The sequence below is a fragment of the Cetorhinus maximus genome, chromosome X (genome assembly GCF_964194155.1).
Source record: "Cetorhinus maximus chromosome X, sCetMax3.hap1.1, whole genome shotgun sequence".
Classification (NCBI taxonomy): Eukaryota; Metazoa; Chordata; class Chondrichthyes; order Lamniformes; family Cetorhinidae; genus Cetorhinus; species Cetorhinus maximus.
The window spans coordinates 7,520,511-7,535,468 of NC_135917.1; the positions used below are offsets into that span (position 1 = coordinate 7,520,511).

Genomic DNA, 14,958 nt, shown 5'->3' on the forward strand with positions numbered 1-14,958 from the left:
AGCGTTTATTGCACAGTTCTGGTTGTTTTTTGATTTTCATGATTCAACATTATTGTCTGCTGACAATATCTGTATCAGGTTACCCTAAAACACCCAATCGAATGAGAAATCAGATACCCTGACATCCTGCCAGGGTTACCAATCCAGATCTGCTTGCCCTGTAAATCTGAAAGAATCAGGGGATATTCTTGACACAGAAGAACTTCACCCTGGACAGAGGCAGCAATTTACCTCCTTTTCCCTTCCCAACTCTAAAATTCCAAAAGTGACGATCATTTGCCTTTTTCTGGTGATCTTCATCTCATTGTGGTGCTTTATACTCTAAGTGCTCAGAACTCTAACATCAGTCTGTAACTGAATTTTACCCTGATCATTTGTCTTTGTGGGGTTATACTTAACATGGGACAATTTACCTACAGTCTTTGTAAATGAAACAAGGAAACTCTGAGATATTGGCACTCCTCTAATTCTAGCCTCTTGAACATCTCTAATTTTAATCACTCCACCATTGGTGGCCATACCTTCAGTTGCCCAGGCCTCAAGCTCTGGAATTCCTTCTCTCCGCCTCTCTACCTCTCGTCCTTTAAGAAAGTCCTTAAAACCTACCTCCTTGACCAAGCTTTTGGTCATCTGACCTAATATCTCCTTATTTGGCTTGGTGTCATACTTTGTTTTATAATGCTCCTGTGAAATGCCTTGGAGCGTTTTATTACATTAAAGGTATATTAATAGGTTGTTGTTGTTTTAGGTAAATGAGTGATACTTGTAATTGTCCCCAAGGTTTTTTTGCATACTTTCTTCACTTCACCTTTGACCCTTGCTTCTCCCAGGCCACTAGTCCACTTGCTGTGAATGTGCAGAGTTACAGATGATTGAGCTTTGATTCAACAATGCATCCTCTCTTTTTATTTTCCCTTTCATTATTCTTTTCCAATTTGCTATCCCACTCCTGTTATGAAAGTGTAGATTATTGCTGGGTACAATTACACAGCCATTGACCATCTCCCCAGTTGCCAGTCTTCAAGTGTGAGCCTGGGTGCTGAGTGGCAGTGGGCTGTTTGACTGCAGGAGGACTAACCTGACCTGACATCCATCACAAATCCAGCAGGAGGTGCTGGTTGGTACATTTTGATGGGTTCGAATCCGGGTTCAAGCCCCACCCCAGGGCTTGAGCACAAAATTCAAGGCTGACCCTCCAGTGCCATACTGAGGAAGCATTGCACTGTTGGCGGTGCTGCCTTTCAGATAAAACATTAAACCAAGGCCCCATCTGCTTGCTTGGGTGGATGTAAAATGGCACTATTTCAAAGAAGAGCAGGAGAATTATCCCTGATGTCCTGACCAATATTTATCCCAATCAACATCACAACAAACAGATTACCTGGTGTTTCATCAGAGTTCTGACTAAAGGTCACTGACCTGAAACGTTAACCCTGTTTCTCTCTTTCCACAAATGCTGCCAGATCTGCTGAGTATTTGCAGCATTTTCTGTCTTTATTTCAGATTTCCAGCATCCATGATATTTTGTCCTTGTCGAAGGTTATGTTGATTGGGTTAGATGAAGTAGGATGGGAGGAGGCTTATGTGGAAAGTAAGCACTGGTATGGACCAGTTGGGCAAAATGGCTAATTTCTGTGCTGTAAATACTGTGTGAACCTATGCATTAATCAGAAGTTGACTCCCAATGTGTTTAATGGTACTATGGTGCATTGTTGGACCTAAATGTAGCCCCTCATTATAGTCCAATTGGCTTCTGTGGTGAAGAAGAAACACCTTTTATTTTAATATCATGTCTCTTTATTTCCATACTTTTGCCCCTTTCTGCATTCCTCTCTTGAAAGTGCTGACTCTTGCTGCAGTTCGGTGCTATAGGTACCAGCAACCATACAGGCGCTGGGCATTTTAATGGCCATTTCCCGGCTGTTGAGTATTTACAAAAGGAGGGAGACCGTCACACAAATTCTATGACAGCATGGATCTGGCAAATCAGCCTGACAGAACAGTGAATGGATCAAAATGAGCCTGTCAATTGGTGGAAAATAGGGTTGCCAACTCTCCAGGATTTCCCTGGAATTAATGATTAATCTCCTGGAAGAAATTGGGAGAAAAATTAATGGGGCATTTGAGAGAAAAATGTTTTTTCCTTTGAACACTCTTGTTTATTAATTATGAAAAATATTGGGGATGAGGGGAAAAGGTCTGTTTGACCAGGCGGGGCAGTTGAAGGCAGGAGGCCATGTGAGTGAATCTCCAGGAATGCATCTGATCAGAGTTGGTAACCCTATTGGAAAGGGAATGGCCTGTGGGGAACTAAAATTCTGAAGAATAATGTATGTATGGAGAGTGCTGGAAAGCACACTCACAGAGAAAAATTCTATGCTCAGAGGGTTAACCCCTTGAGGACCAGAATGGCAATATCTTAATTCTTTTGAAAAGTCCACAAAATGATTATCTTCTTCTGAGGCAGTCCCTCAGGGTTGAGGATGACTTGCTTCCATGCTGGCTCAACGGGTTCTGTCAGGTTGATAAGTCCAATGCGTGATCTGCAGATGCGGTACATGCAGGGCAATTTTGATTTCTCCAATTTCTGTTTGATAACAGAACATTCGGAGTGTTGTCCTGTTAAGGGTGAAGAGATGATGGGGCTGTGCGATCAATGGGGAGGATAAATGCATTCGCACTAAAAACTGCCAGTGTATGTTAGCAACTTCCATGTACTGCTTTTTTAATGCTGTTGAAACACTGAGCTGCTTAACTCTCATACGCAGACCATGCTGAACTTTTTGAGCAGTTTTGGATCGTAATCCTGTGCAAGCTGGGCTCCCCTGGTGAGTGCTAGTTTGTAATTGATGCTGACAGCAAGATATAAATCAAATGCAGGCTTCAATTGTTGCTAACACTCTGCAAGATGCTGCTTTCAATAAAGTTTCTTTAATATCCTTGATCTTGGCACTTGGGTGCTCATTACTCAGGCCCCCAGCCCCCCACCCACCAGTGAGAAGGCCGTCAAATTAGTCAACAGCCAGCAATTACAGGACAATAAATCTCAATTGCAGTGAGAGGCTGATATATCACCTTTCAAATTTTGACTCATTAAGAAGATTGAACTCTTTTGCTGAGGCTATTTTGAGCGAGGGAGAGAAAAGTGGAAACGAGGATGAGAGACTCGGGGTTTTTTTCTCTCTTGTTCTCCTTCTCTTAACACTTCCTGCTCTGCTGCTTTTCACTGGTAATAGCTGGAAGGTAAGAGATGCCTCGCAGAGCTTGTTTAGGAAAAGAGCGTGCGTCAGAGGTTCAGGTTGCCATGAGAGTTCTCTAGGAGCCTGGCTGCAAATTGAATGGTGGATCAGGACTCAGCGATGAGGCAGCAGTGCCAAGTCCACTGACAAAACCCCTCCCCACAGTCAGTTGGGACGGGCTCCTTATAAATTATTAAGCAGGCCAGGGCTGCTCATCATCCTGGCTCCAGCACTCTGTGGCAGCGTGAACATACAGCACAGTACTTCTTCAGTGAAGCTGACTGGGACCTATTGTGCAACTGAGACAGCTTGAGGTAATATCCAATGCCTTCTTAACTTCCTGCAGTATGTAATTTTTTTAAATCTTTGACTTATCGACATGTGTCTTATTAGTTTAACTATGTGACGCCAAGATATTTCTACATCAAAACTGTACTTTTTTAAAAAAAGATTTTGTAAAGGCAATTCAATACTCCTAATCTTTGGAATTTAAAAAAAACAGCTTGCCTTCCGTGTATTTATTCAGAATGCCAGTCCAGATATTTTGCACTATTTCTTTTGCGGCTGATGATGAGAAGGGAGAGGAGAAGAGAAGGGAGGAGAGTTTTGATCAGTTTTCTGAAGAGGGCGACCATGAGGAGGAAGGCCAGTCGAATGTGGTCAGCCTCGCTGCGTTTGCCGGGAGCTCCAACTTGCATGGAATGAGCCATATCTTTGTCGAAGGCGGCTGTGGCGTTCGACAAGTCTTGTGGGGCTGTGCTTTCCTCTCCTCCCTTGCCATCTTTTTGTACCAGGTTATGGACCGAGTCATGTATTATCTGGAGTACCACCACATCACGGCCCTCGATGAGATGGACAGCTCCTTCCTGTATTTCCCGGCGGTGACCTTCTGCAACTTCAACAGATTCAGGCGCTCCAAGATCACTTACGCAGACTTGGCCTTTGCCGGCACACTAATGGGATACACGGAGGGCATGGATCCAGGATTCCAGGTGGCCCCGTCAGTCAAGAATGATGGCTCGTCCATCAGCATGTACGAATTGTTCAACAGGACCAGCCATCAGTTGGAGGACATGCTGAAGGATTGTCGATACCGTATGGAGGAATGTGGCCCTGAAAACTTCACTGTGGTAAGTCAAGTTTACTCGACACAGGATTCAGGGAGTCCTGCCACCAGGAGATTCTTAAACTTTGGTGATAGCCATTCCCTTACTTTATTATGCCAAATGCGCTTGTTGTTGCGCCCCCATGGGTGGGATATTGTGCACTCATCTCTTAAACCCACTGGGTTATGCTGTTGTCTTTATCCTTGGTGAGGTTTATTGGTATCCAATAGCTCCTGGCTAAAAGTCACCCCCCATCCCCACCTTCCAGCAAGGCTTCGGTTTAATTGCTTGAATGGCAAGGACACCATGGGATGAAGTTTATGCAAAGGAATCAGAGTCTGCAGTGGCATCAGTCATTCCCTGGTGGCTAGGTTAGGTTAGTGTTATAGAAATGGCAGACAAAAGTTCTTAGTGAAGAGGTAAAGAGGAGAATGTATAGCATAGATTAGATCGACTTTTAAGGCAAAGTGTGTACCAAGGCACTGTGGCATGAGTAGATAAAGAAGGCAGCAGAGTAGGATACCTGCTAGGCTTCCAACCTATGGCTCAGTCCATAGCACTTTTGCCTCTGAGTCAGAAGGTTGTGGGTTCAAGTCCTACTCCAGCAGCCAACTTGTGCACAGCAAGATCCCACAAACAAGATAAATGACCAGATCATGTTCCAGTGTGGCTGTTTGAGGGATCTATGTTGGGCAGAACACCAGGGAGAAGTCCCCTGCTCTGCGTTAAATAGTGGCTGTGGGATCTTTTATGTTCACCTGAGAGGGCAGGCAGGGCTTCGCTTTAACACCTCATCCAAAGGTTGGCACCTCTGTCAGTGCAGCATTGAAGTTTCGGCCTAGATTATGTACTCAAGTCTCTGGGGTGAGACATGACCCTTAGGTGGGATATTCCCTGCAGAATTCCCATTTGCTTTGTTTGGTGAAATTCTTCCAATTTCTTTAGTTTGCCTCCAAGCAAAGGCCAGGTAGTTACTGCTCCAATTTGCACCATTCCATGTCTTCTTTAGTGACAATTTGTTAGTTTGGTCTGTCCATTGTGAGGCTGGGGCTTCTGCTTTGTGGGGCTGTGTGCTTAATAGGGAGGCAGAATAACTTAAGCTCAGCGAGTTGATGGAGTGCATTAGTGATCTTTTTCCATCTTGTGATGGCCCCTTCTGGGAACTTCAAATGCTGGACATCCATTTGTGAGCTCCTTCGATCTTATTTCAGCTTTTAAATTTCTAGTTATTTGTCACTTGTTATTTTGGCTGTACGGTAGGTCCATTTGATGATCTTAGAAGCAGCATTAGAAATTTGGAGACAGCTATCTTTCTCTTAGCAGCACTCTCATCTCTGAGTCAGAAGGTTATGGGTTCAAGTCCCAGTCCAGAGACGGAGCACGAATCTAGGCTGAGACTCCAGCACTGTACTTAGTGCTGCACTGTGGATGTGCTGATATTTGGATGAGATGTTGAATCAATAGCCCTGTCTGCCCTTGCAGGTGAACGTAAAAGATCCCATGGGCCTATTTTGAAGAAGACTAGGGGAGCCCATGGGGTGCACTGGCCAAATTAATATCCCTCAACTAATGTCACAAAATCAGATTATCTAGCCATTATCACATTGCTGTTTGTGGGAGCTTGCTCTGCATACATTGGCTGTCATGTTTCCTACATTACAACAGTGACTACACTTCAAAAAGTACTTCATTGGATGTAAAGTGCTTTGGAGCATCCTGAGTTTGTGAAAGATGCTTTTTTTTAATTCATGGGATATGGGCTTCACTGGCTAGGCCAGCATTTATTGCCCATCCCTAATTGTCCCTTGAGAAGGTGGTGGTGAGCTGCCTTCTTGAACCGCTGCAGTCCAAGTGGTGTAGGTACACCCACAGTGCTGTTAGGGAGGGAGTTCCAGGATTTTGACCCAGCAACAGTGAAGGAACGGCCGATATATTTCCAAGTCAGGATGGTGTGTGACTTGGTGGGGAACTTGGAACTTGCAGGTGATGGTGTTCCCATGTGTCTGCTGCCCTTGTCCTTCTATGTGGTAGAGGTCGGGGGTTTGGAAAGTGCTGTCTAAGGAGCCTTGGTGAATTCCTGTAGTGCATCTTGTAGATGGTACACACTGCTGCCATTGTGCACATTGGTGGTGGAGGGAGTGAATGTTTGTGGATGGGGTGCCAATCAAGCAGGCTGCTTTGTCCTGGACGGTGTCAAACTTCTTGAGTGTTCTTTCTCGTTTGTTCTTTCTTGTCCTCCTTGTTTGACCCCATGCTTCTATTCCTGTCAACTTACTTTACCCATTAAATGCTATTGTGATTGGTACCTTCGACTACAGTAACCTTTTTTCATTGAGATTTAATTATATAACCAGAAAATCTTTGTGGTTCAGCGGGTAGCAGCCTTGTCTTTGATTCAAATCTGACTTCACGACTTGTGCTGAAAAATTGAGGCTAATACTCCAGTGCAGTATTGAGGCAGTCCTGCACTTTCAATGGTGCTGTCTTTCTGTAAGATATTGAGGCCCCATCCACCTCTCAGGTGGACGTAAAAGATCCCATGACACTATTTTGAAAAAGGCAGGGCATTTTCCCCAGTGTCCTGGAGCCAACATTTATCCCTCAGCATCACAAAAAATTGATTATCTAATCATTATCACATTGCTGTTTGTGGGAGCTTGCTGTGCACAAATTGGCTGTCATGATTCCTACATTACAGCAAAAAAAAATTTCATTGGCTGAAAAGATTTTGAGACATCTGGTGGTCGTGAGAGGTGATATACAAATGTAAATCTTCCTTTTGCTTTTACAACTACTTGTGCATGTGTAGATTTTTCGGTTGAGCTGTAGACTGTCTTTGGCAGCTGAGAGACACTACAATTATGTTCATTACTTCGCAGCGGCAGACGTATATTTCAAAGCCTTGCCATTTTGAAACTTTGTATCTTCCACTTGGAAATATCCTGGGCGTTGAGGATATCTGTTATTACTTGGAGGGGCCTATCTTGATATTTGTGGGGGAATGGTGAGGGCAGTTTTGGCGTGTAACTGTTAGGTGTTGCCACATTGAGCAATGTTACGTCCACAGTGCCAACCACAGCCTTCACACCTTTGCAATCTTACTGTTGTTTATTGTGCTGTAAACTTGTATTATCCGGAATTCTGCAATTTCTGATGTTCCCCTAATATGAATTGCAACTTTACCAACCGGAAGCAATTACGAAGTTATCCGGATCCTGTACTTGTATGCAATTATTTTTTTACTTATATGAACCGGTATTTTAGATTAACCGGCATCACCCACTCCCCACGCATGCTGGATAACAATGATCTTACTGTGTAATAAATAAGAGTTTCGGACTGAAAGTGTAAGCTCCACCTGCAAAAAAAAAAGACAAGTTTTACTAAAACAGTCTTCAAAAAAATACGAGGCAATCAGTTTAATGTTAACACGTAGTTTCCCCAGAGAGTTGGACCTTGTGATGTAATTAAAGGCACAATCCCTCGATCTAGTTTTTCTTCCTTTTTTAACAACGTTCTTTCTTCCACTCCTTCAATGTACTTTTGGAGGTGTCAGCTGTGGCTCAGTTCATAGCACCCGTGCCTTTGAATCAGACGGTTGTGGGTTCATGTCCCACTCCCGGAAAACCAAGAACTGTGATTGTACTCGAAAGAGTTGCAATCTGTGACTGTTGATAACTCGAAAGAGTTTCAATGTACTTTTCCCCCATCTCCCTGCTTCCTGCTTTCCCACCCCCTCCCCCAGCAGCTTCACTTGTGTAATAAAGTTTTCACGTTGCTGCAATGAACAGCTGTGATCTTGGCTGTGCTCGGTTACTATAAAAAGCCTCGGGTCCTGTCTCATTTAAGAACATGTTGCCAGCCTGCAGAATGTCTTGCTGACAAGTAGTGTTGCCTTGCCGTCACACCCGAGTGCTTGTGGCAGCGCTGGTCTCAATTTCTTTTTAAATCGGATGTTTCGAGGGCGAGTGCAAGGGTGTTTTAGGAGAGGAGGGGGGGCACTGTGATATCTCCTCAGAGTTTCACCGCGAATGCATTAGTGTTGAAAGGCGGTCGCCCATGCACGCAAAGATTCCCGCAAAGGCCTGGCAGGAGTTTAACGCAAGACGATTTCAGCAAACAAAAAATGTCACAATTGGGGCACCATGTGGGCAATCCCGGATGCCAGCCCTCCTGCCACCACTCCCTGGCACACTCATAGAATCAGAGAAATTAGACCACCCAGAAGGCTATTTGGCCCATCATAGGAACATTTAAACAGACAGAGATCGTGGTACAACATAGGTAGAAAGAGGGATGAGGTCCCACAAGCAGAATTTAGGGAGCGAGGAAACATTAAAAAACAGGACCTCAAAGGTAGTAATCTTTGGATTACTTCTGGTGCCACGTGCTAGTGAGTATAGAAATAGGAGGTTAGTCCAGGTGAATGTGTGGCTGCAGGATGGTGCAGGAGGGAGGGCTTTAGATTTCTGGGACATTGGGACCGTTCCTGGGGGCGGTGGGACCTGTACAAGGCGGACGGGTTGCACCTGAAATGGAATGGGACCAACATCCTTGCGGGGAGGTTTGCTGGTGCTGTTGGGGAGGGTTTTAACTAACTTGGCAGGGGGATGGGATCCTGAGAGGAGGTTCAGCAGGGGGAGATGCACAGCCAACATTAGTACAGAGAGCAACTGAGCCTGGAAGGCAGAGAAATTATAGGCTAGTTAAGGCACAAAAGGCACAAGGGAGTTTGGCAAGGTTGGATGGTAATTATTTTAATGCAATGAGTCTGACAAATAAGGCAGGTGAGTTGAGGGCACAAATTAACACATGGAAGTATGATGTCATTGCTGTCACAGAGACATGGTTGAGAGAGTGGCAGGATTGGCAGCTCATTATTCCAGGATATAGGGTCTTCAGGCAAGACAGGGGAGGAGGTAAAAGAGGAGGGGGTATCACAACATTGATCAAGGAATCAATTACAGCAGTAAGGAGGGATGACATCTTAGAAGGCTCCTCAAATGAAGCTATATGGGTAGAACTGGAAAACAAAAAAGGAGCAATCACATTGCTGGGAGTGTGCTATAGGCCCCCAAATAGTCAGAGAGAAATAGAAGAGCAGATATGTAGGCAAATTTCAGAGAGGTGTAAAAATAATAGGGTAGTAATAGTGGGGGATTTCAACTTCCCCAACATTAACTGGGTTAGTCATAGTGTGATAGGTTCAGAGGGAGCGGGATTCTTAAAATGCATCCAGGGGAGCTTTTTAAGCCAGTATGTAGAAGATCCTAGAAGAGAGGAGGCAGTCCTGGACTTAATTTTAGGGAATGAAGCCGGGCAAGTGGTAGAGGTATCAGTGGGGGAGCATTTTGCGGATAGTGATCATAACTCCGTTAGATTCAAGGTTATTATGGAAAAGGACAAGGAAGGGCCAGAAATCAGAGTTCTAAATTGGGGGAAGGCTGTTTTAATAAGATCAGATATGATTTGGCCAGTGTGGACTGGGAGCAGCTACTTTTAGGTAAATCTGCGTCAGAGCAGTGGGACTCATTCAAGAAGGAAATAGGGAGAGTACAGGGCCAACATATTCCAGTAAAGACAAAGGATGGGACCAACAAATTCAGGGAACCCTGGATGTCAAGGGATAGACAGGATTGGACAAAGAGAAAAAGGGAGGCTTATGGCAAATACCAAGGGCTCAAAACAGCGGAAGCCCTAGAGGAGTATAGAATGTGTAGGGGGAACTTAAAAAGGAAATTAGGAGAGCAAAAAGGGGGCATGAAAAAACATTAGCAGGTGAAATAAAGGAAAATCCAAAGTTATTTTACAAGTGCATTAAGAGTAAGAGGATAACTAGAGAAAGAGTAGGGCCCATTAAGGACCATAGTGGTAATTTGTGTGTGGAGCTGGAAGATGAAGGTAATGAATACTTTGTGTTGGTGTTCACAAGTGAGAGGGATGATGTGGGTATGGAAATCAGGCAGAAGGACTGTCATGTAATTAAAGAAATTAGCATAGAAAGGGAAGAGGTTCTAAGGGGTTTGGCAGGCTTAAAAGTAGATAAATCTCCAGGCCCGGATGAAATGTATCCCAGACTGTTGAGTGAGGCAAGGAAGGAGATAGCAGGGGTGCTGGCAATAATTTTCAATACCTCTCTGGCCACAGGAGAGGTGCCAGAGGACTGGAGGACAGCCAATGTGGTACCGTTATTCAAGAAGGGAGGAAGGGATAAACCAGGGAACTACAGGCCAGTCAGTCTAACCTCAGTGGTGGGGAATCTATTGGAAGCAATTCTGAGGGACAGAATTAATCTACACTTGGAGAGGCGGGGATTAATCAAGGACAGTCAGCATGGTTTTGTTAAGGGGAGGTCATGTCTGACCAATTTGATTGAATTTTTTGAAGAGATGACCAGGTGTGTAGATGAGGGCAATGCATTTGACGTAGTCTACTTGGACTTCAGCAAGGCTTTTGATAAGGTCCCGCATGGGAGACTGATAACAAAGGTAAGAACCCATGGGATCCAAGGCAATTTGGCAAATTGGATCCAGAATTGGCTGAGTGGCAGGAAGCAGAGGGTGATGGTCGAGGGGTGTTTTTGTGACTGGATGCCTGTGTCCAGTGGGGTTCCACAGGGATCGGTGTTGGGTCCCTTGCTGTTTGTGGTATATATAAAAGATTTAGACTTGAATGTAGGAGGGTTGATCAATAAGTTCACAGATGACACGAAAATTGGTGGGGTGGTAAATAGTGAGGAGGATAGCCTTAGATTACAGGAGGATATAGACGGGCTGATCAGATGGGCTGATCAGTGGCAAATGGAATTTAATCAGGATAAGTGTGAGGTGCTGCACTTGGGCAGGACAAACAAGGCACGGGAATACACGCTGAATGGTAGGACCCTGGGAAGTACCGAAGATCAGAGGGACCTTGGTGTGCATGTCCACCGGTCCCTTAAGGGACAGGTAGATAAGGTGTTTAAGAAGGCATATAGGATACTTGCCTTTATTAGCTGAGGCACAGAATATAAGAGTAAGGAGGTTATGCTGGAACTGTATAAAATGCTGGTTAGGCCACAGCTAGAGTATTGTGTGCAGTTCTGGAATCCGCATTATAGGAAGGATGTGATTGCACTAGAGAGAGTGCAGAGGAGATTTACCAGGATGTTGCCTGGGCTGGAGAGTTTTAGTTATGAAGAGAGATTGGATAGACTGGGGTTATTTTCCCTGGAGCAGAGGAGATTGAGGGGGGACATGATTGAGGTGCATAAAATTATGAGGGGTATAGATAGGGTAGATAGGAAGGAATTTTTCCCCTTGGTGGAGGGATCAATAACCAGGGGGCATAGATTTAAGGTAAGGGGCAGGAGGTTTAGAGGGGATGTGAGGAAGAGTTTTTCACCCAGAAGGTGGTGGGAATCTGGAACTCACTGCCTGAAAGGGTGGTAGAGGCAGAAACCCTCATAACATTTAAGAAGTATTTGGATGTGCACTTGCTATGCCATGGCATACAAGGCTATGGGCCTAGTGCTGGAAAATGGGATTAGAATAGTTAGGTACTTGTTTGATCGGCGCAGACTCGATGGGCCGAAGGGCCTTTTTCTGTGCTGTAGACCTCTATGACTCTATGACTCTATTTGACTTAAGAGCAGGAGTAGGCTGTTCAGCCCTTCGAGCCTGCTCTGCAATTCATTAAGATCTTGGCTGATCTTGTTGTGGTCTCAACTTCACTTTCCTGTCTGCCCCCCCATAAACCCTTGACTCCCTTGTCAATTAAAAATCTAACTCCCCTCAGCCTTCTTTACTCCAAGGAGAACAGCCCCAGCTTCTCCAACCTAACCTTGTCGCTAAAATCCCTCCTCCCTGGAACCATTCTGGTAAATCTCCAGCCCTACAAGCTACAGCCCTCACAATGCTTCACAGCTCTTCAAAAAACCTTCAGCAGGACACATGCCTGTGCCCACTCTTCCTGCAGGATAGAGTGGCACAGAACAGGAGGAGGCCCTTCCTCTACACACCCTGTTGCCAATGAAATAACAGCCATCCATATCACTGGCAGAGAGTTGGCACACAACATTGAGATGACCAGGCTGGAGGCCAGACATAGCAAGGTGTTTGGGCATTTTCCCTTCCTTTTATTTATATTTCACACTCTCATTTGCACGCTCAGCATGACAACCTGGTGGCGCGTTGAGCTACCCCAAATCTGCTACTGCTTACCCTTACCACATTGTGTAGGACACTCCTTCCGGGCTGGGTTGTAGGAAATCACCAGACCTGTCCAGGCAGCGAGATTGTTGGTTGAGGACTCCAACAAGCTGCATTATATATCGAGAGCCTTTAACACAGTAAAATGTCCCAAGATGCTTCACAGGAGTAATTATCAAACAAAATTTGACACCGAGTCACATAAGGAGGTATTGGGACAGGTGACCAAAAGCTTGGTCAAAGAGGGAGGTTTTAAGGAGCGTCTTAAAGGGGGAGAGAGAATTGGAAAGGCAGAACGGTTAGGGAGGGAATTCTAGAACTTAGGGCCTCAGCAGCTGAAGGCATGAGCGACAAAGGTGGAGAGACTAAAATCAAAGATGTTCATGAAGCCAGAATTAGAGGAGGGCAGGTATCTCGGAGGGTTGTGGGGCTGGAGGAGATACAGAGATAGGATGGAGCAAGACCATGGAAAGATTTGAAAACAAGGATGAGAATTTAAAAATAAGAGGTGTTGCTCAACTTGGAGCCAATGTAGGTAAGTGAGCGGTGATGGATGAACAGGGTTTGGTGCAAGTGAGGATAGGGGCAGCAGAGTTTTGGATTCACTTTCTTCCTCCACATCCTCGGGAATGGAGGTACCAGAAGGACCCCTTATGAAGAGAAAAGTTCAAAAAGGAAGTCCTTTAAGAATTCAGAAGGCTCTACAGCCAATGCAAGCACTCTGAAATATAAGTAATGGAAAAACACACAAGGAAGTGTCTCTCAAAGTTTTCCTGTGCAACCGAGAGTAAGCTAAGGAGCCCTTAAAATAGTTGCCTCATGATTTGTACCATTCAGGGCTTGTGGACAGGATGAGGAACAGCGTGGACTGAGCTGAAAATGATGCTGGAGTTCTTGCCTAAGTGATTTGACATCGATTCACATTTATTATATTTGCATTTTTCCTGACAGAAGCTCCCTCCCCACTAAATCCTGGTCCACCTGAAAATCCAAGTGGGAGGACAATTAGCTCTAGGTTGGCAGCTCTGTTCTCCACACAATTTTTTGTCTTGCTGCCACCTTGTCTTTGGGCATAAAGAGGATGGGAAGTGAGATGAAAATCACTCCCGGAACCTCATGCCAGAACATCAGCTACGTGTTAAAAGGCAAAAGTGAGGTTGGCTGATTTAATGCAGCCAAGAAAGAAACCAATAGTATTGACCTCCCATAAATAGGCCTGAGTGAGTTGCCAGCATCACTGTGTGAATCAAATACTTTCCCATATGGAGATGGAGTGTGATTCCAGTCCCATCACTTCCATGCAGCTCTTAGTCCCTGACCTTATGGGTTATAGCTGGAAGATGCTGGGAATAGGGTTGCCAACTCTGGTTGGACAAATTCCTGGAGGTGTCATCACATGACCCTCCTGCCTCAAACTGCAACCCCCCCCCCAACACACACACACACACACTGCTGTCATTGGTCAATCAACACCTCCATCCACGTGGTGCCCTGCCTTCCCACAGCCAATCAGAAAGCTAACAGGTCCTTCATTACTTGATTGGATGATTCTCAACTGTCAGTCAAACAGTCCTTTTCTCCATCTCCAATATTTTTATAACTAATAAAAGAAAATGTTTGAAGAAATGTTCCTTTTAAAACAATTTTTCCAATGCCACTATGATTTTGTCCTGTCTTGCTTGCAGCAGAGTCATGGAGATTAATCTTTAATTCCTGGAGACACCTGGGCAATCCTGGAGGGTTGGCAACCCTCACCTGGGATCATAAAGTGTGAAATGAGAAAAGCTTATTCAACCCATTGAAATTGTTCCTTAAGAGACATGTACGATACACATAAGCACCCAGAGATGCAGGAAGTCACATGTAACGTGCACAGTTGTGCCCAAGTTGCTTTCAGTGTTTTGCCTGCAATACAAAGAAGGATCTGGAATGTCGTGACTACTTTAGGAAATGACCTTTCTTACGATACCTGGAAGATTGGTGTCTGCAATTGAATCCATGGGAAGTACAGCCAATGAGATGGATCCCAAATGTTTAAGTTACTCGCGACACCTCTATTCTCTCCCTCAATTCTGCATTGGAGTGTTATCAACTAAGCTAGAATAGCATACATTAAGTAGTCCTGACTGGTTGCAGTTCCCAAATGTGATTCCCGTGGTGCTACCAGCAATGGATCTATAGCATTTTAATATGAATTTCTATATTTATGACTTCAATCCCATTTTTATTCCCATTCAAAAGGAAACTAGATGAGTACATGAGAGACAAGGGTATAGAAAGATAACCTGAAAGGTTGAGATGATGTCGATGGAATGGGAGGAGACTTGTGTAGTGTATAAATACCAGTACAGACTAGTTGAGCTGAATGGCCTGTTTCTATGCTGTATATTCTATGTAATAAATCACCCACATCATTTTAAAGGA

General features: G+C 44.7%; 1 protein-coding gene across 2 annotated transcripts in view; it reads left to right on the top strand.

The window, feature by feature from the left end:
• Positions 1-3,488: 3,488 nt before the first annotated feature.
• The window catches only part of LOC144672593 (acid-sensing ion channel 1-like), a 226,679-nt gene continuing 215,209 nt past the window's right edge, over positions 3,489-14,958 (top strand). The window contains exons 1-2 of one of the 2 annotated variants that reach the window (XM_078534416.1): positions 3,489-4,183; positions 9,129-9,193. In XM_078534416.1, the coding sequence (XP_078390542.1) occupies positions 3,767-4,183; positions 9,129-9,193 (482 nt within the window). In that variant the 5' untranslated portion in view covers positions 3,489-3,766. Of the gene's footprint in view, positions 4,370-9,128; positions 9,194-14,958 lie in introns of both variants that reach the window. The other variant, XM_078534414.1, reaches the window with a different exon arrangement.